The sequence below is a fragment of the Bubalus bubalis genome, chromosome 21, assembly GCF_019923935.1.
Source record: "Bubalus bubalis isolate 160015118507 breed Murrah chromosome 21, NDDB_SH_1, whole genome shotgun sequence".
NCBI classification, from domain to species: domain Eukaryota; kingdom Metazoa; phylum Chordata; class Mammalia; order Artiodactyla; family Bovidae; genus Bubalus; species Bubalus bubalis.
Window position 1 is genome coordinate 29,985,823 of NC_059177.1, and position 27,455 is coordinate 30,013,277.

Sequence of the window (27,455 nt, forward strand, 5' to 3'; positions counted from 1 at the left end):
AAACTTCAAAGCAACAAAAAGAAAAAATGTCTCACCTTTTTAAAGAATTGGACAAAGCTTTTTTACATGTGACTGATCTCTGGGAGAGAAGGTAATTTGTGTTAAACAACTGATTGTCATTCTAGACCCCTGGGCGTTTTCCTAAGAGAAACCGTGGCAAGAACACAGCTCCCAACGCAGCCACTTTCGCCTGAAGTAGATCTAACTACACATTCCTGCAGTGACTGAGAAGGAAGGACGGGGAAGCGTCCCACATTACACTCTCCTGCTTCAGAAATACAGGGGGAAAAACCCCTCGCTGGCTGGTTTCTCTTTCTTGCAAACAGGGGTTTGTCCTCCTGCTGAACTTTCACCTTCCGAACTCGCCTTCTTTCATTGGACAAAGTACAGAAAGAAAGAGGAGAGACCGAGGGAGGACGGGAGAGAAGGAGAAAGGGGGTTGAAAACACCACCCCACCTCCCCCTCCTTCAACTGTCACTGATGGCAAAACACTTTCACTTTTAACTGGAGGAAACTCACATCCCTGTCTATCCTCTCCTCTTCCTTCTGTATTTTTAGCTCAGAAACCAAGCAAATAGCCATCGCATTACGATCTTCGTCCCTAGTTGCTAACACTCTCCCTCTCGTTTTTTTTTTTTCCCCAGTGTCTGAATGGGCCCCCCTTTGCCCCTCTTCTGAGGAATCCCCCTCCCCCATGCCCCTTGTTTTCCAGGTCTTTCTTGCCTGATTCCTCTTTTGCCAGGGACTGCTCTGGCGTGGCCCTCCTCTCTCGGGTCTGCAGGCTCTGCCTCCCTCTCCCCCATCCAGCCTGGACGCCCCTCACTCCCACCTCTCTGTTCCCCTTGCCCCCAATTCCCACCTCCCCCAGCCCTGCTTTGGCAACTGCGATTTTTTTTTTTTTTTTTTTTTTTTTTGCTGCAAGCCTTGTTGTTTACCCAGCAGGTGGATGTGACGTCAGGGACGCACAACAGCAAAAAATAACAACATCTCCCTCCGCGACGTGTTGGCCTCGCGCGCGCCTTATTTATTTATTTGTTCCGGGGGTGGGGGCGGGCACCAGCACCTAAGTGGCTTGGGGAAGGAGGGTGAGCAGGCTCAAGCCCGGGGGTGGTTTGTGGGTGCGTGAGGTGGAGAAGGGGCCCGGGCTGGATGCCAGGGGTGGGAGCAGGCTGGGGAAAGCCCCGGGCCCGACGCCGTCCGCGCCTCTGCGGCCGCCGCCACCACTGGCGCTAGCTAGGCTCCGGGAAGCTAGTCCGGAGCGGAGGAATCTATTGTTATTTATTGTGTGGCGGTTTCATGCTGTACTCGCGCGGCCCGGCCCTCGCCCGGGAGTGCGTGTGTGTGTGCGTGTGTGTCTGTGTGTGTGTATATGTGAGCGCGCGCGCGCGTGTGTGACCAAGTGAGTGTGTTTGCGGGGGTGCGCGCGCGGGCGGGAGTGGGCGCGCTCGGGGAAAGGCCCGAAAACACCTTAGTTTGCACCGAGAGACCATTTGCTGCGGGTGAGTTTGTATTTTTCCATTTCTGCTCCACTTTTTCCCAAGCCGCCTCCTGCCTTGTTTCCGACCACTTTAAACAACAAAAACAACAACAAAAAAAAAAAAAAAAAATGAAAGAAAGAAAGAAAAGAAAAGAAAAGAAAAAAAATCTACTTTCCATCTCCCGGCTCCACGTGCATCTCCCCCAACCCTCCCCAAAGGCAGCCTCTCTCTTCCCAGGGTCAGGGCCCGGCTCTGGGGTGGGTGGGGGCTGCAGTCGCCTCCGGGGTGGAGGGGTTTCCAGGGGCACTGCTCTCTCGGGTGTATTTCCATAAGTCAAATGGGGGGTGGGGCGGCGAAGGCAGCGGCGAGGAGGCAATCTCGCCTTCCCCTTGGCCCCTTCACGCGTTGTTCTGCACTCGCCGTGGGGAGAGAAATCAATAAGCCCAGGCGGCCTGGCGTAACTTTCAGTGTCCGTTGTTGGGGTGCCTGTCGAGTAGCTGCCGGGAGGGCGCAGGGCCCGGGGTCAGGTCCACGGCGGGAGGGGGGCGCGCTGCTGGGTGCTTCTCTAGCCCAAAGTTTGGACTTGGAGCAAACTTTTTCCCTTCGCTCAACTGCTAGTGTTTGTCCCCTCTGTGCCCTGGGGCTGCTCCTTGGGCCTCAGCGGAATGACTGGGGACGTCCGCGCCCTAGGCCCCGCGGCTGGGGACGTCTCTAGTGCTACGCACGCCGTGTCCCGACCTCGATGGCGGGGACACTCCTCTGTCGCACCCCGAAGCCCAGAAAACTCAAACACATACCCGCGCACCCTCAGCTAGACACGTACCCCTCACGCGCTCGGCCCAGCGAACTCAGCCTCCCTGCCAGGGATCCGCGACTGCCGTGGCCAGCTCCGCGAGTGAGAGTGGGAGCAGGGTGCGCTGCGGGTAGTCGCTGCGCGCGGATTCCTCTCCACTCCATCACATGCACTTTCTGGGTGTACTCCCCTCTTAAGAACGGAGGTGGAGGGGATTTCCCAAGCCTCGATATGTCCTGAGATGTGCGCGAGTCGCCGCGTCCCTTTGGCGCTGTCCCGGCAGCCGAAGGCTCTCCGTCCGTTCCTCGTCTGCGCGCCGCCGCCTTCCCGAGCTCCCGGCGCTCCATTCGTGCCCCGCAGAGAGGATTCAGCTGAGCCAGCCTCGAGTCGGGCGGCCGTGCGCCTCGGGTGGGGACCGAGGTGGCGGCGCCGGGAGCCGAGGGGTTTGCCAGTTGCCGCGGGGTCGCGGTCATTCACTGCCTCCGCCTCCCCTCGCCCCCGCCTTCCGCCCCCCTCCTTCCCAGACGCTGCTGCGCTCGGAAACTTTGATTCCTTCTCCTTTTTGGCCCTAGGCTAGTCCCCCTCCCCACCTGTTGTGAGCTCCACCTTGGTCCCTGGAGACTGGCGGTGACACACGCGGGCACAAGGGAGCTTCGCGCCCAGAAACAAAGTCTCATGCCCTACCCGCCCCCCCCCCCCCCACAAGTGTTTGCTAAGAAATCGCTGCCTGCAACACCCACCCCCCCCTCAATCGCCCCCCATTGCCGCGCAGCTCCCGCCTCCTGTTAGAATAAGGACTAAATAAACAGTTGTAACTCCAAACCTTGCGACTGCGATCTTATCCCGATCCCACCCCTCCCCCTTTCCTCCCCCCTCCTTTTTTGTTGTTGCAACTTTGTAAGATCCCGGGTAAGGTGCTGAGACTTTGGCTCCGTCCGATTCCCTGTCTCGGGATCCTTGCAGGGAATCCCTGAGCCACATTCTCTCTTCCCTCCACGCGCGCTTGTGGGTCCTTTGGGCCCGACGCCCTCTCAGCCTTGGCCCCCCAGCTTACTCATCTATCCCGCCCCACTCCATTTCCCCCAACCTGCACCGAGAAGACTTGCTGACGGTCACCCCGGTTTCTTGTCGACCGCAGAACCCGAAAGTTTACAAGAGGAAGAGAGCGTGTGGCGAGCAAGCGGGCCAGGGGCAGCGGCAGCGGCGCCGGGGACCATGGTGCTGCCGGCGCCTCCTCCGCGGGCGTGAAGGCGGTGCTCCCACTCCCACCCGGGTCTCCGCGGGTAAGTCGAGGCGGCTGCGGCCGCGGGCGGGTGCGCAGGGTCTAGGGACACCCTAGAGCTTTGGGTTGCGCCCGGGGGTTCTCTGTGCCCAAAGCCTCAGCATGGGCGGCGCGAGCGCAGCGATCTGGCGCCGGAGCCAGGAATGCGCCTGTCCTCAAGCCGGTAGGTGCTTCGAAATATTGGACTTTCTCCTTTTTCCCCCTTTTCTTTCCAAAATCCGAAAATCTAGAGATCAAAGTTTAGCGTGGAGTATAAAGTGCTCAGATAAAATATGATGACATCCCTCGCTCCCCTTCTCACCCTTCTCTCCCCCCCCCCCTCCTTTTTAACTATTAATTATTTCCAAGTCATTGTGTCCAAATACCCTTGCCGGGCTGATTACAAAGTGTATTGATTTAGTCTGGGCTCATCCTACGCGTTCGTTTTAATTCCTTTTCTTCTGCTCAACCAAAAAACCCGAAATGAAACTTATTTGTTCCTCTGTGCACCCCCTGCCCCCAGCCTTCGAGGCTTGGACAGAATAATGAAATTAATATAAACATTTCATTTGGTTGCATTTGAGCTTTTCCAGCCTACTTAGGAGGGGCTGGTGTTGCTCTCATGTCTGGTCACAGGTATTTTCCAAGTTTGGATTTCCCTTTTTGTTACTGTTCTGTAGACTGGAATGTTGGAGGGCCGTTCTGTATTCCCTCTGAAAGGAGTCTATACATTGAAACTGTTTACACTTTACCTTTAGTCGTCGTAGGCTTCAGGATTTAGGGCTTGCACAATAGCTGAATTGAAAAAACCTAAGGGATGGTTCAGAGATTTTTCTCCTGCCGAAAATATATTGAAGAATATCTCCAATTTTTTACATGTCCCTTCCCCTTGTATTTTCCATGGTGAGAATCAATTTAGGGAAATATCTTAACTAGAATTTGAAGAGAAATGGTAAGAGTTCTGGTATTTTCTACCAAGTGTTATCCTGTATAACAGAGACACAGAAGTTCCTGTTATTTTCGGTTCCAGAGACAAATGTATCAAATCTTTTGAGAATTCCACTAGAGTTTTGATTCTATTAAGTGAAAAATACCCATCTCTTTGAGGCCAGGAAATTAAAATTGGGCTCACAGTTTCACAGGTTGGGAATGAGTGCTTTCTGTCTTTGACTTTCGTGCTTGAAACATCATATAATTAAAGAGTATTAAAAATATAAAAAGGAACTCAACCAGTTACCATTAAAGGTGTTAGCTAAAATCTCACTGCAAGGAGGGGGGAATGTTTAACATCTTGTCACTAGCTGCATCCCTCCCCCCTTTCCCCACACCCTCCTTAGACTTTGGATTAGTCATTGTATGAGAGAGAGAGAGAGAGAGAGAGAGAAATCAGTTCTTTTTTTTTTTTTTTGAAAAAGTAAAGTAAACAGCCTCCAACTGCTGAACCTTGACAACCCAAATTAAGGAAGCAGGAGAGATCAAACAGAACTGCTGCTGGGTTGTTGTCAGGAGCTCTACACGAAGAACCCTGGACTATTCGATCTAGCAGCAAAGCTGTATATTGACTAATGCAGAAATGGACTATTGCAAATGCTGATCTTTGTTGTCCAAGCAAAGCCTCCCTTGGAAGGAAATATTCAACCCCTCTCCAGGCAGGATCTGAGTTCCTTATAGATGCTGAGTAGCTAAACAAGTTATTATTTTTATAATGCATTCTTATTTATGAACAAAACATACCCAAAAGGGCATTAAAAGGCTATTAAGTCTTCCAGAGGCTGTCTTGTTACCCGGAACTGTGCAGTGGAATTCTTTTTTACCAACATTAGACTCCTACACTAGAGTTAGATAACATTTTCTCACATCAAGTTTAGAAGATCTGCCTTGTCAGGGAAGCCAAGGTTTTGTATGTGAGGGTTTAAATCTGATGTGAAGCTCAAAAAAAAAAAAAAAAAAAAAAAAAGAAAATCCTGGTGATGAAGTTTTGTGTCAGCCCACTCTTGGAATTTAAAAAGGCGAGAGGGAGCATTCTCCAGATTAGACATAACCTCTTTTTTTAGATTGACATTCAACATGACCACGTTGCTACTTTTATTCAAGTTCTCTGTAACTTGTCCTTGCTTGTTGTCTAGGAAAATTTAACTGCTTTACATTTTTAAAGGGAGTAGTAACAGTAATTACTTTAGCATTTTGTTTTCACAGGTTTATCAAAGTATAATGAAAGAAACATCAACTTTTTAGATTAACTGCCTCAAATTAAGAGGGTTGTATTGCTGGAGACATCTGAAAGATTTTGTGTTTATATTTAAATCCTGGAGTATAAACTGTGTAACACTTTTTAGGTATAGACTATACCCAAATTAAATATCATTTTAATTAAGTAGAACAAAGTGAGGAAAAGGACAAATAAACACATAGAGAAGGATAAAAATAATTGTTGTTTAAGGATTGCATATATAATGAACAAACGTTGATCACATAGTAAGCACTTTGTGTTTTTCTAAGTCAGAGTTTCATAACCAGGGTACCCAACATGTTTCAAAGTCTGTAGCTTTTATTGGATATACCTTTTATTGTATCATTAAACAATGTGAGTTAAACATACACATGGATGCTATTAGGCAATTTTCTGCAATATGTAATGTTTTTTGAAAAGCTATAAATATTTTCTAGTTAAATCATTTGTACCAACAATAACAAAAGTTAACTGGGTTAATATTGAGCCTGGGCATGGTTTTCTGTTACTGACTCTTTCCCTGTTTCTCTTAAGACTCTACCCCCAGCCTTGTATATTTGCATTTGTAGGCTCTATTGAAGGCTGTGTCTGTTCTTAGCAGTTGTTTAAATTAACAGAAAAATTGTGATATTTCCTCAACAAACATATTTATACCACGGCAATGCCAACATAAAGGAAGAGAAAGGAGAATAGAACAGATGTGACAACTTCTTTTGAACCCAGCTTCCTCTTTGCAGCTAACCTTATTGTGCTGTTGATTTGGTTTTCAGGTTTTACTTAAGATGCAAACTCATTTTTAAAATGTTGTCTTGTAAAGAATCTGCATCCCCAAAATGTATGTTCCATTTAGGTATTATAAAGTCTTGATTACTTTTCACTGGGTATGCCAAGAATATTTACAGGGCATTGCAAGGGTTCTGTCTTTTAAAAATAATTTTAGGCACCCGTTAATAAAATTTAAATAGATTGCAGGCTGTCAGAAAATAGTATAAATTTTGTTTATGATTCAGTTACTTTAAGGTACTTACATTAAAGAAACTCATTTAACCCCTGACTGAAGAGCATTAAGTGGGGGAGGCAAGCCCTCCAAAGAGCTCCCACTGCCCTTTGCTCGCCCGATAATCTTAAATTACTACAATTTAATTGCAACTTCAAGGCACCGGGCATGAGCTATTTCTCTGAGGCTGAAAAGAGGTTTCCAGAGCATAGCTAGATTTGCACAGGTGGTATTTTTGTTTTTTGAAGAAATTTTTTTGCTTAGGGCTTTTTTCTTTTTCTTTCTTATCCTGTTAGGTGTCATAGTCCCTTTATAGAATTCCTTCATAGTCATGTCATTTTTGCTAAGCCAGCAGTATTGTTGTTTTTTTTTTATTTTTAAGTACGTTTTTGGACTGAGTATATATGAGGGTCTCCAGCAAGTAGAGGTTTGTTTTCTAAAGAAAACAACTTTAAGAGAGGCATCTGCTGAATACACAGGTGAACTTTATATGTGAGCCAACCTAGACTTTTACCATTTGTGGGGGATTTTTTTTTTCTTAGTTGATGGTAGTCATCCCACCAGGTGATCAAACACTTAGTCTGTAACTCAGGCCAGCAAGCCAAATTAAGTTTGCAATTGGGCTGGTGTAATTTCTAGACAGTCTTTCCTGTGCCTTGTGGCACTGATCTGTGTCACTTTACCATATGTGTGCTATCCAAGGAGCCATCTTAAACTGATTTTTAAAAATCTTTCTCTTCCTTGGTGCTTGGCTGAATTAAGGTTAGAGGTGCCGAAAGCTAGAACATCAGCAGGCCATGAGTTGAGACAAATTTCTGAAACAAAGGAAAACCTGGCCAAATATGGGGTGTCTTATGCATGGCACTTAATCTACTCCCCGGACCCATGTAGTTTATTTCAGTGTGCATGTGACGATGTGGTTAATGGAAATTAAGCAGATTTGGCTTGTGCTGCCAACCTAAAAATAAATGCTGTAAGGAACGTTTGATTTCAAGAAGTGCTTTGGTTTTGCATCCCATAGATAATGTTCTTGCAATAATGGCTCCAAGGCTGGTATTCTGGAAAGAGGAAGTACATTGGGGTAAAGTGCATGGCAGCCAGGGAAGACAATTAGACAGTGTTCTTTGTTTCTTTAATAAATTATTTTCATTGATTACAGGCAGTTGGTACTGAGGCACTTTTTCGGGCCTTGTTTAGGAGTCTGCTCCTATTCGCAAGAAGGTTGTGCCAGAAGCTGCATCCTTTTTTTCGCACCGTTTTACCCAGTCTTGAAAATCTCTTAGCCAGATTAGCTTGAGGATGTCTCTGCAAGACTTGTTTTTCTTTTTGAAATCCCCTGATGCCCGTTTTTAATACATGCCCTGCCTTGTGCACAACAGGTGTTTGGTAGTGATTTTTATGGGACTGAAAGTGAGAAAAACATTTCCTACCTAGCCAGCCACTGAGAGAACGGGCTGCCTGGAAGAAAGAATCTGGAACTTGAATAAGCATACATGGGTTTTTCTGTATTACCATCTGCAAGGTCTTTGCTTTTAAAAAAGTGGGGGAGGGGCTCAATTTGGTGCCTCAGTATTTGCCGTTAGGTTGTAGTAATTTAAGATTACTGGGAGAGTGCAAAGGGCAGTGGAGGCTTTTTAGTGGCCTCATCTTAATGCTTGAAGCTGTGGACTCATGGGGTTAAATAGTTTCTTCAATCAGAGTACTTAAAGTAGCTAAATCATAAACAAAATTTATATTAGATCCTGGCAACTAATAATCTATTTAAATTACATTAAAGTATCTGGCCAGAAATTTAATTAAAGTCAGAAGTAGTGTCAAACCTTTAAATGTCTTGACAGGTCTACTCAGTTGGAACAGATATCACGAAATATTTACATATGTCTGGTGTGTTCCAGAACATCTCGGCAGGCCCTGTGCAAAGCTAATTGTACTTTGTTTCCAAATGACAATTTTAATAAAATAGATACATTTTTTAAAATAAAGGGGCTCGAACATATATAAAGTTGTGTTCAAGTATTCTGTTTTATTATTTAGTTATCTCTACTCAGGACCCCTCTGTGATGGCTTTATTTCCTCCAACTGCTGCTAATTCAGACAAAAAGCTGAAATGGAGGAGTCACTGGTTAGAAAGCTCATGTCATTCTGTTTTTTATTTCAAGAGTTTGGAGATCTCAGAGGTTAGCATGTTAGAGGACAATTTACTAAGAGGAGAAAAATGGACCTGAACTTGGTATTATTGAATTCCTGTTCATGTGAAATAGGAGACATTCACTTAGGATGGGACAAAGATGTTTTTCCAAGTTGTATTTTTGGATGCAGGTTTATTTATTAATAGTAATTCAGGTGGACATTCACAGTTGGCCAGAATCTCTTTGCTTCCAGATTCTCTGGTTTTAGCTGATTTTGTCATCGACTTTATCAGCTAGCACACTGAATAGCAGTCTTAGCATCAACTCAAAAGCAGAATTTCTGAGGTTTCCTTTTCTCCCTCCTGGCTCTGCAGTTGAATCATAATGTGACTTTTCATGCTCCTGGTTCCCTGTCTGTGAATTAGGGGAGTATTTTAGGTATGTTCTTTGCGCTTAGAGACCTAAGGACACTGGGGCTGTGTGTTGTTCTTCAGACTTTTGAAGGTGTTCTTCATGCTTCCAGGAAGTAACCGCAGCTCCTGGGGGAACAGAGTGATGTGAGTTTGACATGAGTTTTTTCTGTCCTAGAGCCTCTCCCTTTAGCTGGTGGTACCCTGTCAGAGGAGCTGGAGGCTTGTCTCCTGAGGACAGGTGAGCACAAGAGATGGAGGTGGTAACTCATATATGAAGTGGTAGAGGATTGCTGTTGGTCCAAGTTCAGCATGTTTCAAAGTGAAGTTCCTTGTTCACCTGCTTCCAGACATTGTGTGTGTCTATGCATGTGTATGTGTTAGGGGAGATTTATTAAAATACAGATCCTTCAATCAGAATTTTTGCTGACTGATGTGCACATGTGCATTTTTCACAAACCTCTCCTGGAGTAATTCTAATGCACACTAAACAGAGGCCCATGGACCAAGTAATTTCCACTCCTAAAGACTGTGAAAGTGAAATCTTTATCTTCATGTAGATTTTACCAACTAATGTTTTATCTTGAGACCTGCATTCTTTTTAATGTGTTTGGATTTCTATTAAGAGTCAAAGCCGGTGGTTTTTAAGTATGCGTGAGGATTGGAATCACAGCAGAGCTGCCATTCCAAACACAGACGTAGTCACAGCGCGCCTGGATGTGCCATATCGGGAGTGCTGCCAGCTTTTGCATTTTTGAAATGCTCCCCGTATGATTCTGAGGCCCACCAACATGGGAGAACTGGACTCCTCAATGATCAGTATTGGAGGAAAGCTTACAACTTTGCTTAAGGGTTTAACTTGACTGTTTGGACTTCAGGAAACTTAAGAAAGGAATACGAGTTCCCTTCTCAGAGTCTAGCACCAAAATAAACATTAGATACTTAGAGAAATAGAGGCAAAACAAGAGCCTCACAGTTCAGCTGAGTGGTAGGAACAATGTGGAACATCAGTCGTTTTCACTACCAGACATTTCTTTTCAAGTTATGCCTTGCTTGCGTCCATGTTTCCAATGGGCGTTGTCATGTTGTAGCTACCAATTAGTGTCAAATCGCTTGCTGTAATTTTTTTCTCTGCGTATTTTGTCTTAATTTAAAAATCTGAACTGTTTACCCACTAGATTAATTCTGCTGGCATAAGTATGTTGATTTCCCTAGGCATCTTGGGAAATTCTCTCATTGTATGTGATAGGGCCTGCAGGAATATTGATGGAAGTAACCTCGCCAAGAGTGCCACACAAATAAAGCAAGCAGAATCCTAAGACGAATGCATCCTCCAAGATTATGAGATAAAGGAAGATAAAATGCTAAGGAGGCTTGTTTAAATATTCAGGGCTTCAGCTAAAGATCTCTCCAGTAAGATCAAAAGAGTTATTTAAATAAAAGTTGTATAGAGATTTTTCATCTGTATTAGTAATGTGCCTTTTGAAGTTACCCAGCAATAAAGTGTTGGTCCAAAATGCCCTCACCTAAAAAAAAAGAAAAAAAAATTCCATTTGACTTTGGGTGTGGCTTGATTGTAATAGATACAAAAAAGTTGGCAATTGTTTTTATGTTTAGAACTTCACAGTTGCTTTGACTCTGGGTTTGTGTGGCATTTGAAATATTCCTGTAATACAAAGTTCTTTTATTTCTGTTCAGACCCTGAAGGGCTTAAAAAACAATCTCTGATGGGCCAAGTTTTCAATCTAGAGTGTCTCTAACCGTGAATAGAGGATTTCTATAAAAAGATGAAAAACGGGACTGGTTGAAAAAAATAGGTGCATCATTGAGGCTACAGGGTCTTACTATTGTGGCTACCAGTGAGTGAAATCTACAGCATGATGTTAAATCCCTGCGCCTTATTTATTGAAAGGATGTTTATCATTTCTTTAAGAAAGTTAAGTAATTAGCTGATTTGTCATAAGGGAATCAATGACAGACCCTTTTTAATGATGTATTATAGAAATTTTCTAATAGAAAGTTTGCTGCGTTTAATTATTTGGAAGGAAGCTAGTTGAATCTTGAAAAGGGGGGGCCAGAGGTCGGGTGAGGCCTCTTGAGAGAATATCACTGTCCATGTGCAGCTGCCAATAATTATCGAGAAGGTAGCCTATTAAAATGGAAAATGGTTCAGCCTTGGGTTTTCTCTGATGGGCTTCATCAGGCATGTTGTTGCAGACCTGCTGTTTTGCCTGCCTTCTCTGGGCTTAGGAAGGGTTCAGTCACTTCAGTGTATTCATCTTATTTTCTAAATCATGGCTTTTGTTGCAGTATGATGCCTGTTGACAGTAAACGCACTGTAGTAACTTGGGTAAAGCTTACAACAAATTCTTATACTTGTAGGAGCAAGTCATCCTGCCCGCTGACTGGGGGTGCTTCTCCCTTTTGTGTCCTTAAGGCAGTGGTAGCAAAGGGCTTAAATATTTTGGGATGGGGATGGCAATGTGGATAGGGTGGGGGGATCAACTCCCCATCTGACAAAAATTTATCTCAGACCCTTGTGTTCCCAAATCATATGTGAGATGTGATTCTAGCTTACTCTTTCTATGCATGTATTTGTATCAACTCAAAATTTAAAAGATATTTAGAGATGTCATTTCTGTGTGTGTGTGTGTGTGTGTGTGTGTGTGTGTGTGTGTATGTATATATATATTTATTTATTTATTTATTTTTAAATTAAGAAGCAGGACAGTGGCTTTTGCTGGCTACAGAAATCATCTCTGTGTCAGCGAGTACTTCCCCATGGCAGAGCACCTAGGTGGGAGACTTCTTTACAGTAGTTGTAAGCGCTTTTGAAAATGGTACAAATGGATTTTATATTGGGGGTGTAGTATTATAACAAGTGCCCTGATTGTGGAATAAAATACAGTGCCTTGGCTTCAAGCACTTTGATCTTTGAGTTGAGAGCAACTTTTGAGGAAAGCAGTCTGGCAGATATTTACAAAGCGATTCCTCTTAAAACTATATGCTTACAGATTTCAATTTTTGTTTTGAAATGTGTAAGATACCAAAAAGATGTCATTCAGAAACTAATTCAGTGGGCTCCCATGTACCTGCAGCTCAGCTTCAAAAAGAACATATTTCTGATCCTGGTTGGAAAGGTTCCTGGCATGTTCTTATTCTTCTGTCCTTTGCCCCTGGAGGTGAGCTCTGCTCTCAGTTAACTTTCTCTGTCCCATGGCTTTAGTTATACTTTTAATACATAGGCATGTATCCCCCCCAATAGAGGGTTTTCTTTTGCATATTCAAGTTATGCATTGACAGTATCCTCCTATATGTGTTCTTTGGTAAGTTGATTTTTTTTTGTTTAACATTGGTAAAATTTATCCATGTGAATACAGGTGGCTGTAGTTTATTCATTTTTCCATGTGAACATTTTAAAGTGCTAAGTATTAATTTAAGACAAGCTTTTTACGCGTGAATTTAAAGCCCAGCAGCATTCTGTAGTCCCATACATTGAAAACGTAGGGTGGATTTGAAACTATCAGTCTTGGTCCTGTCTTCATAATGTGTTCATTTGCCAGTGTTTTTTTTTTTGTTTTTGTTGCTGCTATTTATTTGTCTGTTTTGTGGGTAAAGGGAAACATTTTAAAGGCAAACATTACCAGAGAATTTGATTTTTAAAAAATTATGTATCAAGTGGCTGATCTCTTATATGTGAGTAGGGGGAGAGGGGAAAAGCAGATGAGGTATTCATTTGAAGGATAGCCATTTTCTCCTTCTTATTTTAAAGACTTGGCTTAGAACTTAACGGTTACATACGCAGGGTAGCAAGTTAAAAAGTGGTGTTTAATTAACAGCTACTTTATACTTCTGTATCCTTGTTATGTATGATACAGGCACCTTGTTCTTCAGTGTAGAGAGTGATTTCTTCTTATTTTCAAGGACTGGCATCTTTAATGGTATGAAAGCCACACAAATAAAGATATACTCAGATGAAAATTGGAACATGTTTTTAAAATAGTGTGTGTCTCCTTTCAGCTCTGTTATCAAACTTGCTGCCTAAGCCGGAGCTGGTTCTCTGTGATTATGCTAATGACCAAAAGAATCGATGATGTGGAACTAGATGAAATCAGTGGTATAATCAGAGAGAGTTATCAGGTTTTTTTGTCATTAAATATTAGTGATAAATAATATACTGTTCAGTTTGAGCAGAGAGAACATATTTAATTTTGATGTGTACAGAGTATCGATTTAGTTAGGTTCATGGCTGAGTAAAATGATGATCTTTTGTAATTTCAGAGGAAAGATAAAAGGCGTTTGTGTTAGTGTGGCTGACCGACTCAGGCCATAGAAATGTTTACGTTGACCAGCCAGGGAAGGGTGGAAAACTTTTTTTTTCCTCCTAGGCAACTTGGATATTTGTACTGACATTTTATTAGGAATATCAGATACTCAGTAAATAGCATAAATGACTGGGGATGTTAAACAAAATGAGTGTAAAGGTAGATAGTGTTTCCCTCAGGAATGGAGAAAAATATAACAAAGGGGGAATGTTTGGACAACGCTCTTTTTAAAAGACGGGTGTGTGTTATACGGGGCCCATTAGAGCCAGTGTTGTCCATTAAACAATGGCTTTAATTTAATTTTTTTTTTTTTTTTAGTTTCTCATGACAAATAACGTTATACTTGGTAACGGTTTATTTAAGGAGAAGTCATCCTTATAACTTAGCATCTTTTTCCAGGTTCCTGAAATCTTAGGGAAAAACCTAGGCGCTGCTTCCTTTGTTGGAAGTTTCTAACGCACTTATGCCTAAAACACACGGTTCTCTGGATAGAGTCAGCAGTCCTTTTACTACTGCATCGCAGTACCAAGTGATGAGAGAGAAAATGAAAGAGTAGTTAGCTACGTTTTATAGGATGTAAGGAAAGGGGGATGGAAGTCTATAAAAGAAGGCAATCAGATCGAAGGCTAACCATAATGTTATTTTTTTTTAATTGCAGTGTAAAAATGGATCTCTTGATAGCAGAGACCCACCCCCCCCCCAACCCCCACCCCACTCTGTCTTGGCCAGCTATGTTCTGCCATTTTTCTCTCTGCCGGCCTGTCCATCCATGGTTGGTTCTCACCAGCCATACCATCTGCCTTTCCAGCGGTGGCCTTGGTGGAAAACCAGGCCAATTGGGTCAACTTTTGTGATCTGGCAGAAATCCACCAGGAGCGTAGATCAGGCCAGGCTCATTTTTATTTGTGTCCAAAGCCAAGATTTCAACTTGATGAAAGGCTGTGGAATTTATTTCTCAAAGCGCTGCTCAGACTCTTCTTTTTTTTCTTCAACTGCCTCCTTGGGCTGAGATGATTGCTTAATGCTCTTAATTATGCTGGATCCCTTTTCTATTTTTGAACACCTGTGCGTAATTCAGATCATGGGTGGTCACAGAGCCTGGCTCACTGCACAGCTTTGCCTTCAGAATGGGGAAATCCAAGAAGTCTGACCAAGGACTCTGTGTTAGAGGGCTGAGTAGAGGCTTAAAAGGATGGAATGTTTCTCTTGAACTTCCATTGTGCCATGTGAAAGAACCTGAGTCATTGGGTTGGGGAGAGTCTTAGGATGAATACCTCAGAAACTGTATTTTTAGAAATAAATTCTTTCATTGTTTGTGGGAATGCAAAATAGTACAGTCACTTTGGAACACAATTTGTTGGATTCTTATAAAACTAAACTTACTCTATGATCCAGCAGTCATAGTCCTTAATATTTTCTTGGAGCAATTTAAAAACTTAAAAATCTGTCGGCAAATCTTTGTAGCAGCTTTGTTCATAATTGCCAAAACTTGGAAGCCACCAAGATGTCCTTCAGTACGTGAATGGACAAATAATAACTATAGTATATTCAGACAATGGAATATTATTCAGCACTAGAAAGAAATGAACTGTTAAGCCACAAAAAGATGTGAAAGAATCTTAAATGTATATTACTAAGTGAAATATATGTGTGTGTGAGTGTTCAGTTGCTTCAGTCCTTACTGACTCTCTCTGACCCTGTGGACTGTAGTCTGTCAGGCTGTTCTCTCCTTGGAATTCTCCAGGCAAGAATACTGGAGTGGGTTGCCATGCTCTCCTCCAGGGTATCTTCCCGACTCAGGGATTGAACCCGTGTCTCGTGCATTGCAGGCAGATTTTTACCCACTGAGCCACCTGGGATAAGCCAGTTTGAAAAGGCTGTATACCATGTGATAGCAGCTACATGACATTCTGAAAAAGGCAAAGCTGCGGAGATAATACAGACATCAGTGGTCGTTGGGAGAGGGAGAGATGAATAGGCAGAGCTCAGAGGACTTTAGGATAGCAAAAATACTTTGTATAATACCATGATAGTGGGTACATGTCATTGTACATTTGTTCAGATTCACACCAGGAGTGCTGTTGCACACTAGACTACGGTCTAGTGTAGACATCCCACTGATATGCACTGGGAGACTGAAAAATTTATGTGACTTGCTTTATGTAGTACTCGCTTTATTTCAGTAGTCTGAAAGTGATCCTGAAATGCCTTTTAGGTATGCCTGCGCTTGGTCTTCCAGTGTATGCATCTATATTTTCTTCCTCTGCAAAGAAACCCCATTTGAGAACAGCACCATCACAACGAGCCTGTGTGTCTGATGTTTGTAGCATCTATGAGACCAAGGATACTTTACTTAACAAGCCTCTGGAGCTACAAGATTTTTCTCTGAATACTTGTGTTGGGCCATGGTGTATATACATTTGTGTGTGTGCATGTTTTCGAGGTGTATATTGTGAATGAAGTAGTGTTAGGTTGAGGATCTGAAACTGATTTTCAATCAATGGCTCAGATTTTCTCAAGCCTGCAAGGTCAAAAATGTACAAGTCTCATCATTTCTTTTTGAAACCCACTAGTGATATCTTTTCTTTTTCATGGACTCTGATGGTTGTACTGAGCATATTTTGGTTTGCAGTTTGGAGCATAAATTAGGGGTGCGGTGAATACATGCTTGCTCTGTGTATTAAATGTCTACTTTTGGGAATCTGTGACAACCAACCCAGGTTACCTGAAGTATAAATGGCCCAGGAAACATAATCTACAAAAAAGTACAAGTAAAATTGAAGTCTCACTAGACCTTTGAAAATTCACAGAACAAACAAAAAGTGAGAGTAGACCAGCTGCATGATTTGTGGTGCCCGATGCAAACATAAAATGCGGAGTTCCTTGTGAAATATTGAGAATTTCAAGATGGTAACAGCAAAGCTTTCACCAAAGTTTGGGCCCTTTGGAGTAAGGGGCTTTGTTTGGTACTCATACACTGTCATGAATGGCTTTGCTTTTTTGCACCAAGGCTTCCTCTCCTGCAACATAGGAGGCAGGCGTGGCAGGCTGAGCCCCTCTTGTGGCACTCAATCAGCAGTCTTAGCTTTCTCTATATTAGTGAACCCAGATTGGGCTGGGAATCCCTGTTAAAGCACATTACTCTTCCTGGGTTTTAAGATCCATTGAGTGTAAAATATTGGTGATCCTGTGGACTAGGTGTTCAGTGTGGGCATTTTGCAAGGTCCTGTGAGGGAAGCCAGTCCTGTTCCTGCTGGCCTTTTCTTTTCCTTCTTTCTGTTTGTCTTCTCTAGCGTTTCTAGAGTCTTGCCATTTTGACTGTATCTTGGGTCCCTGTCACTTTCATTGCTGTTCATTGTCATCTGTCCTTGGCTTCATCCTGGGAGAGCCTGCTGGACTTAAAATCTGAAAGCAGCCTCACAAAAGAGATTTTGCTCTTTTCCTGTTTTTATCCCAAAATGTTAATTATTAAACAAGCAGATTCTGTCTGGAAGGGCATTGGTTGACTGACTGTCTTCAGGAATTGCAGCAAACCAGGCTCCATGTCACAGAGAGGAGATGTGGTTGGTTCACACCATACAAAATGCAAAATTCATTTTGTGGCCTGTAGAACTTCTGTGTCGGTTGGGACATCCTTACTGATGAAGATTAAATGAACTTCTTTAAGGTGGTTCAGGTTCAACAGGGTTGGGGAAAACATTTTTTTTTTCTCTTGTACTAAGTTGTAGAATTTCAACATAATTGGGTGAATCTGGAATGTCTTACCTTGGGTTGAATGGTTTTTGTTCTCTACCGAAATATGCATAGGTCCTCTGCCCCTTGGTAGCTTCAGCATACTGAGTGAGTAACTGAGTCTTTGGGAATCAGTATATCTTAGCGGTGATGGTGGTGCTGGGGTTTGGATTGATAGGAGGTATAAATCAGCAAACATATGCAAAGCACTTAACAGAGCTTTTGGCTTGTCATAAACACTTGATTTTTGGTTAATGATTTATTATTAATAAGAGTGATTCCTCGTATCTGAATTTGTGCTTTATTAGAACTTGGTCTTGGCAGTTCACTCCTTCCTTTAAAAGCTAAGATAAATAAAAGCTGGGGAGATTTAAAACCTTACCTCCCATGCTTTCCTGCTTCTTCCAGTTTGCCACGTGTTTCTGTTCCCACCAGCTTCTGCTGTCCTTCCCTCTTTCTTTAGGCACAATAGCTTGGTGGTTTGAGGGGGCTGCAAATGCTGAGAGGATGTTGTTGGAGCCAACACAGAGGCTGTCTCTGGGAGCCCAGGGAGATGATGTGCACATGTTTTTCTGGGGAAGGTTTGATGTGTGTTAGGAGAACCTGGGAACCAGGCTGGGGGTGTCGCTGCAGCCTTCTTAGAAAGCCAAGGGTTGCCAGTGTTTGTCCACCGCCTTTGAGAGGATGTTCAAAAACAATTGATTCAGAAGCAATTGCTGGCTCAGGGATTTTTTTCCATAAAGAAGAGCATCGGCTTGCCCACCTGCAGGTGTGGTATGGAATGAGGCAAGGAAGGGAAAATTAAGTTCCCGCGAGTGCTCCCCTGTTGGGCTCCTGCCCCCTTGATAGTCCAAGGCTGGGGCGTCACAGCCTTCCTATGTGGTTTTTTCTCAGACTGCCTGTTGAATTGCCTTTTCCCACAACCTTAATTTTCACACTACAGGTGCTGGAAGTGGTACTTCATTTGGGTCAAACATTAGACTACACAAGGGTTTTTATAGTCAGTTTTGGGATTTGAATGTGTTTACGTAGCCTGTCTCTATAATTTTTCCCCGGCAAGGTGTCTGGTGTTTAGTTCCCAGGGGAACCACAGAGGGTTCCCACAGGGGTTCACTCATGGTGAGGGACAGGGAAGCCTGGCGTGCTGCAGTCCACGGGGTCGCGAAGAGTCAGACATGACTTGGGGACTGAACTACAACAGTCCATGCACCCTGGTCCATGTCGTGTTTCCCCGCCTCTGCCAGTGAGGTTAGAGAATGAGCTGGCTGTGCGCTCAACAAGTTGGGAAGATGGGCTGCACATTTGCCAACTAATTGCCCAGAGTGGTTGTGAACCATGTTGGCAGAGCTCTTTCACCTCTGTCCAGCCACACCTGTATGCAGACTAGCTTGGTCGGAATTTTTCACGATCTCTGTCACGGTTGATGGGGGATGTGGGTGGGTGTTTGTGTCCTTATGTATTTCTTAATGACTGTGTAAAATAGAGAACTTTTTTCACTGACCATCATGGAATTAACTCATGGGTTCATATGTTTACTTATTTACTTATTCACTTGTTTATTATCCTTCCGCTGTTCATTTGTTGACCCAGCATGACTACTTGGCAGAAAAGCATTGCTTCCTGATCCCCTGTTCCCCTAGCTTACCTGTGCACATTCTCAGGTAGACGTTCTGATACAACATCTTTTAGATTTCCGAGAGTCATTATTCACAGAGGTCTTTATGGGATTTTTAAGCTTATGGGATTCATCTAGTTCCACCTTCTGTTTACTAAATACATGGCTGCCCAGAAGCAAATGAGTCATCTACAGTCATAGTTACCATTCCTGCCACAAATAGGGCTTTCAGTCGCATTTTGACTATCGGCACTCTTCTAGGTAGGACACCAAGTATATAAGCAGTGTCCTCTTCTTTCTAGCCCGAACACTTAATTAAAACCTGACAGATTGATTTTTCCATTAGGCCATAAGGCAGGTGTCATCTTGAACAATTCTTGATTTGAATTTCTTATTGAGTCTGTTTAGCTTCTTATGGCCACACAGCCTCCCTTCACCCCAAATATGTGTATTTGGTGAAGGCTCAAACAATGAATTTTATACGATGAATTGGTAAAAACAAAACAAAATATCTTAGTAGTAAGTTCCTGTTAAAAAGGTGCAGATAGGAAATTGTTTTAATGCCTGCTGTATTCTTAGCATCTCTAGGGAATGCTTCCCTTTGAGTGATTTTGAATGGCAGTCTGAAGTCTAGGAAGCTGTTATTTCTTTCCTTTTTTTTTTAAACCCCTAATGCTGCATCAGGGACAGAGTGACAAAGACATGGGTGTCCACAGCCCCTAGCCCCTTGTTGGATGATTTGATTTCTTTCTTTTCCTGTTATCAATGTTTGTCCTCCCAAAATGACACAAAACGAACTGTCCAGAAGCATTGTTAGTCTGTTCACTGAAATATAAATCCCCACTTAAACTACTAAAAAAACAAACAAACAAACAAACAAAAAAAAACCCACCTCTGCAGAAGTCATTTAACTCTAGTGATAAGAGTGTCATTAATTCTAAGAATACCGACTAGGTGTGTGGTGCTGACTACATTTGTATCCAAATCCCGTATGGGTGTCGGTCTCACTGTGGCTTGGTGGTTAAGGGCACGGACTCTGGAGTTCGGCAGACTTGGGTTTAAAGAGGTTTTTTAACACTTGTTGGGTGACTTAGAGCCTATTAACCTTTCTAATTCATAAACGTGTGTGAGTATGTGTGTGTGTATGTATGAGAGGATGTAATAATAGAAATTACCCCATTTATTTGTTCTGTAGATGAATGAGATAATCCACATAGAATATGATGCATGGTGTCTGACAAGTACAGGAAGGTGCTGTATACATGTTAGCTCTTATGATTGTGGTTATTCTATTTATTGGTTAAAAGTCACATTGGATAGCTAAGATGGATAAAAGATGTGGAACTTCTCAGAGATCACAAAAGCCAGAAGGAGGCATACTTTGCCTGTGTGGAGTGAGTCTGAACCTCAGGTTAATTACCTTGTTGTGTTTTAGGGTTTGTGTTGATTGCATTGGTTTGATAGCTTCGCTTTTGAATAAGCTTCTAAAATATGGTTTTGTCTGATGTTTTTATTTGCTTCAGAAATTGGTGCAGGTGCAGAAAACAGGAAGCAAAACCTTAGGCGGCCTGAGGGAGCCTCATTCAAATCGTGCCAGGCAGGTATAATATACAAGTGTTATCACCTTACTGATAATCTGGCATGCTGTGGGTATTCCACGTGCCATGTGGATTACAGAGAATGAAATCATACGGCAGTTTGGCACCAACTTGCCCAGCTCCTTAGGAAGGGTGAGAGAGAGAGTAAAGCCTTATTCTCATTCTCAGAGATGATGTTCAGCCCCGCTCTACTGGTCCAGAGGCACAGGTTTGCAGTTGCCATTCTGTCCTTTGGCACTTAACATTATCTCTGAGGCTATCTATACCTCTTGAGAGCAAGGAGGGTATCTTTCATAAATGAACTAGCACCATGTCCCTGGAGTTAAAAAGCCCACTCTGGGTTTGAGAGTATGTTACATATTGCCCTCTATTCTGACATGGAGAAAAATTTCAAAGTTGAAGACCCATGGCTAGAATACCAAGCTTTCCAAATGTTTAAGTATTTAGATAGCCCAATGGTTGTTCCTAAAGAAAGTGTTGCCTTTAAGGCTTAATTTGATTCTTTGTCCTGGAGAGTTTAGACAGAGACCATAGCTGCCATGCCTGTGTGCAAGGAAAGGTCTCTCTCTCTGTCTTTGGTCAAATGCTCATCTTACAGGTAATGAGCCCTTGGATGTGCGTGAAATTGAATGCAATTTGCCCAGCATGGCCCACTGTTCTGGAGGAGCCACATCACAAATATTTCTTTATTGAACCCAGAAGCAGGTCACCATGTACTCTGTTAAGATATCCATCCATTTCCTGTTTTTGGTAAGAGGGCATCTCAGATAATTTCTTTAGTCCCATGAAACAGCCAGAACATTTAGAACTCTCCCCCTATCCTCCACTTGGCCACAACTTTGTTTCTTCTTGTTTAACTTGATTCTTTATACCCACTCTATTAAACCACACACACACACACACACACACACACACACACACACACACCCATCCCCCTCTAATTTGTCCCTACTTCATCTTACATGGCCAGCCTGTCTGCCTCACTCTGGTCACATCCCATATTTTTCAGAAAAAGGTATCTGCCAGAGGCACAAATTTTCTCTTCTCTTTGTTCCTAAAGAAATGGATGGGGCTGGGGCAGGGAGACTATTTGGCTGGGCAGAAATACCAAATAAAAGGAGAATTAAAGATATCTCCTGTATATCATATCTGTGGAGCCCTGAGTCATTGTTCAGCTTCCTGTTGAGGAAGACCCAACTCCACCAACAGGAAAACCAAATTATTTCATTACTGACATGCTGGGTCTCTAAACCAGGCAGAACAAGATTGGTCTCAGTGTGGTCTCTTAGTGTTTCGTGATTTGGGGTAGGTTTCTTACCTTCAGTTTGCACTATTGTAAAATGGTTCGGTGGTGATAATATGAACCACTTAGGGATGTTGTGATGATAATTCACATCACATCAATGTCCAGCACATCCTAAACCTTCAATAAAGATACATAATACTAGCCCCTACTATTCTAATGCTTGGAGGCAGAAGTTTCATTGTGCCTAGTTGCGATTCTAACTCAACATCAGTCTGGTTCATATCCCTAGCCATGGCATTTATGAGCCATGTGACCTTGGACAAGTTAGTAAGCATTTCTGTGGTTCAGTTTTCTTACCCACAAACGGTATGATAGTACCTACCACATAAGGCTGGTGTTGAAAATTAGTAAGTTAATGCATACAATTCACTTGGAACGGACAGAGAGTCTAGAAGATGGGGCGTCCTCGATAAACCATAGTAGTGACTGTGGTTGTCTTGTTATGCCCGTGATGATGATTATTACTCCTCCTTCCTGGGGGAAGCAACCATTGAGAGGACTCATCTGGAACTCGTACAGATTCTTCCATCTCTTGACAGCCTGGGGGCGGCCACCCAAAACAGACTTGGTTGAAGAATCTTGGTTTTAAACCCAAACTCCTATCATCAGTCCTGAACATTTGGCCCTTTTTCCTTTTCACCTCAGACAGAGACACATGGAAATAGTTTGTAGCAGTTGGGTATCAGGCATTGGCTTTGCCAATGGAGGATGAAAAAAAATGCTTACTTATTCCTTGATATAATTTATTTGCATTTTCATTCATTCTTTCTCCACCCTCCAGGAGAAAGAAAAAGTGAAACTGATGTGGGAATACACCCTTGTGATTGCCTAAGTTAGCAGGGTAGTGAATGAAATACTTTACGAGGCACATACTGGTGCTTGATAATGGTGACTTAAATGGAATAGAATTTGATTTGCGTTGTGCGTGTCTGGGACCATGTGTCAGGGGCTAGGCAGCAATTGCCAGAGCATGCAAAATGCTTAGTATGTGCAGGTACATTTGTAATGCTTTTATATATACTCAGGCTATTCTGATAATCACTGTACCAGTAGGGCACTTTAATCCCATGTAATAAATGAGAAACTTGAGTTACAGAGAGATTGAGAGCTTGCTCAGAGTCACATAGCTAGATCTTTCCTATTTCACCTAAAATTCTATAGCAAGTTATAGTGGCAAGGACCTTTGGCTACCATCTGGTTAAGCTGACTTTTTTTGCTAACAGGTTTATTGAGATATAATTCAGAAATTCACCAATTTACAGTGTACTGGCTTGTGGTTTTTAGTATAGTCACACAATTATGTAACCATTACCACAGTCAATTTTTCACCTCCTGCAAAAGAAATCCCATACCCTTTAGCATTCACACACCTTCCCCCCATTTCCTCCTCACCCCTTCAGCATGGGCAACAACTAATCTATTTTTTGTCTGTATAGATTTAGCTGTTCTGGATATTTCATATAGATGAAATTATACAATATGTGGTCTTTTTTATCTGACTTCTTTCACTCAGCAGATTTCTCAAGATTTATCTATGTTGTAGTGTATTCGGTAAGTTGGTCTTTTTCATGGCAGAGTAATATTCTACCATGTAGGTATACCGTTCATCTGCTGATGAGCACTTGTTTCACTTTTGGCTCTTGTGATTTAAGGATACTATGAGCACTCATTTACAAGTTTTTGTGTTGACATATATTTGTAATTCGCTTGGGGATAAACTTAGGTGCGGAATTCCTGCATTCTGTGTTACTGTTATTTGCTTAACTTTTTGGAGAACTGCCAAACTGTTTCTAAAAACAGCTGTGCCACTTTACATTCCCATTGGCAATGTATGAGGCTTTCAATTTCTTCACATTCTCTCCAACATTAAAAAAAAAAAATCTTTGTGATTAACCATCTTGTTTTTGAATATAGGACTAAGGCTGGATGAATTTAGTGACTTGCTTCAGCTACCATACCTGGTAGTACATTATGGGGCAGGTTCTTTTCTAGGTATGAAAGATAAAGGATAAAAAACCTGGTCCTTATTGTAGAAGCTCACTATATATGGGGGAATCAATCAGACTCATAGTCACAGGGCATGGTGATGCCTGTGATACTTTATTTGGTGATAAAGTATCATGGGGGGATTTGGAGCACCTTATCTTAGAGTTTAAGAAAGAGAGGATTATTTAGTGGCTTACAGAAATGAAAAGTCTGGTGTTGGTAAGCTTCAGGTAAGAATGGATCCAGGTGCTGAAACAGTGTTGTCTCTCTTGCCCTTGCTCTCCCATTGACTTCTTCATTCTTAGCCATCTCATTTCTCTTTTGGGAAAGATTTCTACTTAGTAGACCTAGGCTTATTGTCTACCATGTATGCATCTCCAACAAAAAAGGAGTTTTTGTTTCCCCATAATTCTAGCAAGATCCTTACATAGGTTCCTAATTGGCCCAGTATGTTAATGTAACAGCCTTCCAGTCAGTTAGACCCAGTGTTCTGACGAGCCATATTTGCTTCATTGCCTAACGTGGACCTTAAAGTGGGGAGAGGTCAGTCGCACATAGACCATGGGACCTGAAAGTGAGTAAGGTGTAATTTCCAAAGGGAAAACCAAGGCTCTGTTTATAGGAGAATAAGAAATGATGTTTGCTTGGTTAAAAAAAAAAAAAAAAGCAGTTGTCCATTCTACCAGTTAGGAAGTATTCATTCACACATGACAGAAATCCTTAGTTCTTCTGGCTCAAGTAGTAAGGGGAAGCATTAACTCATTTCACTGGAAATTCAGAGGTAGGGTAGCCTTTAGGCCTAGCTGAATCCAGTGATTTAATTCTCAGTGATTACCTCTTATTATCTTGGAGACAAAGTGGCTGTACCAAGTCCTGACTGCCATAATACCCAGAGGAAGAGAGAGTTTGGTCCAGGAGCCATCTTTTATGAATGAGAAACTGCCTTCTCAGCCACCTCCCAGCAAAATTCCTTACTGCTGTCTTTGCTGGAATTGCCCATTCCCATAACCAGACAGATGTCATTCCGTGATTGGCTTTAACCTGGGCTTCTAAACCAATCATGGTCACCATTCACACCTACCTCTGGGGGTAGAGATGGGGCCAGCTTTCCCTGAGGCTCATGGGTCTTGTGGAAGAAGGGTGCATGCCTGCATCAGATGACCCCCTTCAGGAGGAAGATGGGAATGGAGAGTGGAAATCTAGTTGGCAACGTCAAGCCTGCTTGCCTGAAAGAATATAGGTTCCTAAGGAGATCCTGTGGGTGTGGAAAGCAGACATTTCAAACTAAAGGAGTAGCATAGGCAGAGCCATTCTTTCCTAACTTCATATACAAAATTACAGGTGTCTTGGCTATCTATACCTTTTATTGTATGAACACAGAACTTGAAGAGCAGAAAGTGAGACATAGGATTGGCCTTGTCATCTCTTCTCTTTCTTCTGTGAGGGTGGTATAGGCAGTTGGATGTGAGTGGACAGCCTCACAGCTTTCTCCCTGTTGTTTGTTTCTCAGCAGAATAAACTAATAAGCAGGAGGATTTCTTCTTTATTTTATCCCTCTGCTTTTGGTTCACAGCTTTTTTTTCATAGCTTTAAGAACCATGAGTGTGGGGTTGATATTTTGTGCTGTACACAATAATTTGGGGACATAATGGACTTTTTACTTTACTTAATAGTCAGATTTTTTAAAGGGAAAGTCATAAGTTTACTGTTTGAGATCTGGAAGATAATATGGAGGCATGCCAGCTTTTAATTATTTTTTTAGGCATACATTTTACTAATTCCATACACTCTCTTGCACTCTCTCATCTATATAGTAAGCTAGTCATTTTCCAGTTACTTGTTCAGAAAGATACCCTTGTGATATACCCAGTTTTGAGGACTGTGATTTTCTGAAACTTCCTGGTATATCCCCCACCCATAAAGAGTTTAAATAGCCAAGATATACAAACAGTGTAAGTACCCCTCAGTGGCTGAATGGATAAAAAAGATACGGCATGTATGTATGTGTGTGTGTGCACACACACATACGGAATACTACTTAGCCGTAAAAAGATGAAATCTTGCATTTGTCACAACATGGGTGGACCTTGAGCATATTACGCTACATGAAATAAATCAGATGGAGAAAGACAAATACTGTATGATTTCCCACATATAAAAAATGTAAAAAATAAAAAAAACCCCAAAATAATGAGTCAAATGAAACAAAAAACAAATACGTAAATACAGAGAATAGAGCAGTGGTTATCAGAGAGGCTTCCCTGATATCTCAGTTGGTAAAGAATCGGCCTGCCATGCAGGAGACCCTGGTTCGGTTTCTGGGTCAGGAAGACCCACTGGAGAAGGGAATAGGCTACCCACTCCAGTATTCTTGGGGCTTCCCTGGTGGCTCAGCTGGTGAAGAATCTGCCTGCAATGTGGGAGACCTGGGTTTGATCCTTGGGTTGGGAAGATCCCCCTGGAGAAGGGAAAGGCGACCCACTCCAGTATTCTGGCCTGGAAAATTCCACGGACTGTATATAGTCCATGGGGTCACAAAGAATTGGATACCACTGAGTGACTTTCACTTCACTACCAGAGGATAGGAAGGGAGGGGCAGGTGGGAAGATGAAATGAGTAAAGAGGATCAACTGTGTGATGAGGGATGGAACCTAAATTTTTGATGGTGAGCTTGCATTAGGGTATACAAAGTAGAAATATAATTTTGTACATGTGAAACTTACATATAATGTTATAAGCTGGTGATACCTCAATAGAAAATCTCAAAAAGTACATAGGATATAAACAAGTTATATACATATATAATTATATAAAATGGCATATAAAAATATCATTCTAGATCGACATCTAGTGATACATGTTTCTGAAAAAAGTTCATATTAACATTTTCAGTACTTTTAAACCTAATCTTTCTTCCATTTGTGTGAACAAATACATGCAGGTGAGATTGAACAGTTTCATTTCTTGCTTATTTTCTTTTAACATATCATGAGTGTTTTTTGGTATCATTAAATATTCTCCAGAAGTATGACTTCTAAAGATTGCTGTAATTCCATTCTATTTATAGTGCACCATAATTTACTTAACCTTTATCTTTTTGTTGGATGTGTACATTGTTTCCAGAGTTTGGTACTATAAATAGTATTGCAATTAACATTCTAGTACATAAATTTATTTGGGTCTCATTATTTCCTTTGGATCAATTCTGTAAGTGGGTTTACTGGATTAAAGGATGGTGAACATTGACATCCTCTTGGCTGTGTTACCAATTTTTTTGACATGAAAAGTTATGACAGTTTTTACTTACTAGCACCAGGGACAAAGCTGAATAAACTAGCCCTCTACCCTTTTTATATTGACAGTTGGTTTTCTAGGTGAAAGATGGTGTAGAATTTTGGTAATATGCTGTTCTTTCAAAATTAATAAAATGGTACTTTCTATATCCTTTCAGTTTGACTGTCTGTAGCACTTTTGTGATTTACCTATTGGTATTATGTACTGAGTTAACAATATGATGTTTGTATTAATTTTATTGATTTATAAGATACCTTTTTACATTATGGCTTTTAATATTTTTACATATTTTTCTTTTCC

The 27,455-nt window shown here is 42.2% G+C and overlaps 2 protein-coding genes across 13 annotated transcripts in view; one reads left to right on the forward strand and one right to left on the reverse strand.

The window, feature by feature from the left end:
• Window positions 1-2,927, reverse strand: part of LOC102413417 — a 46,815-nt gene extending 43,888 nt beyond the window's left edge. For 2 of the 3 annotated variants that reach the window (XM_044933858.1, XM_044933857.2), the window contains exon 1: window positions 2,303-2,927. In XM_044933858.1, the coding sequence (XP_044789793.1) occupies window positions 2,303-2,745 (443 nt within the window). In that variant the 5' untranslated portion in view covers window positions 2,746-2,927. Of the gene's footprint in view, window positions 1-998; window positions 1,568-2,302 lie in introns of those variants that run through there. The other variant, XM_044933856.2, reaches the window with a different exon arrangement.
• A 489-nt stretch (window positions 2,928-3,416) lies between these two features.
• The window catches only part of FOXP1 (forkhead box P1), a 625,706-nt gene continuing 601,667 nt past the window's right edge, over window positions 3,417-27,455 (forward strand). For 9 of the 10 annotated variants that reach the window (XM_044933846.2, XM_044933848.2, XM_044933845.2 and 6 more), the window contains exon 1: window positions 3,431-3,555. The gene's annotated coding sequence lies outside the window, so the exon portion shown is untranslated. Of the gene's footprint in view, window positions 3,556-9,477; window positions 9,541-27,455 lie in introns of all 10 variants that reach the window. The other variant, XM_044933847.2, reaches the window with a different exon arrangement.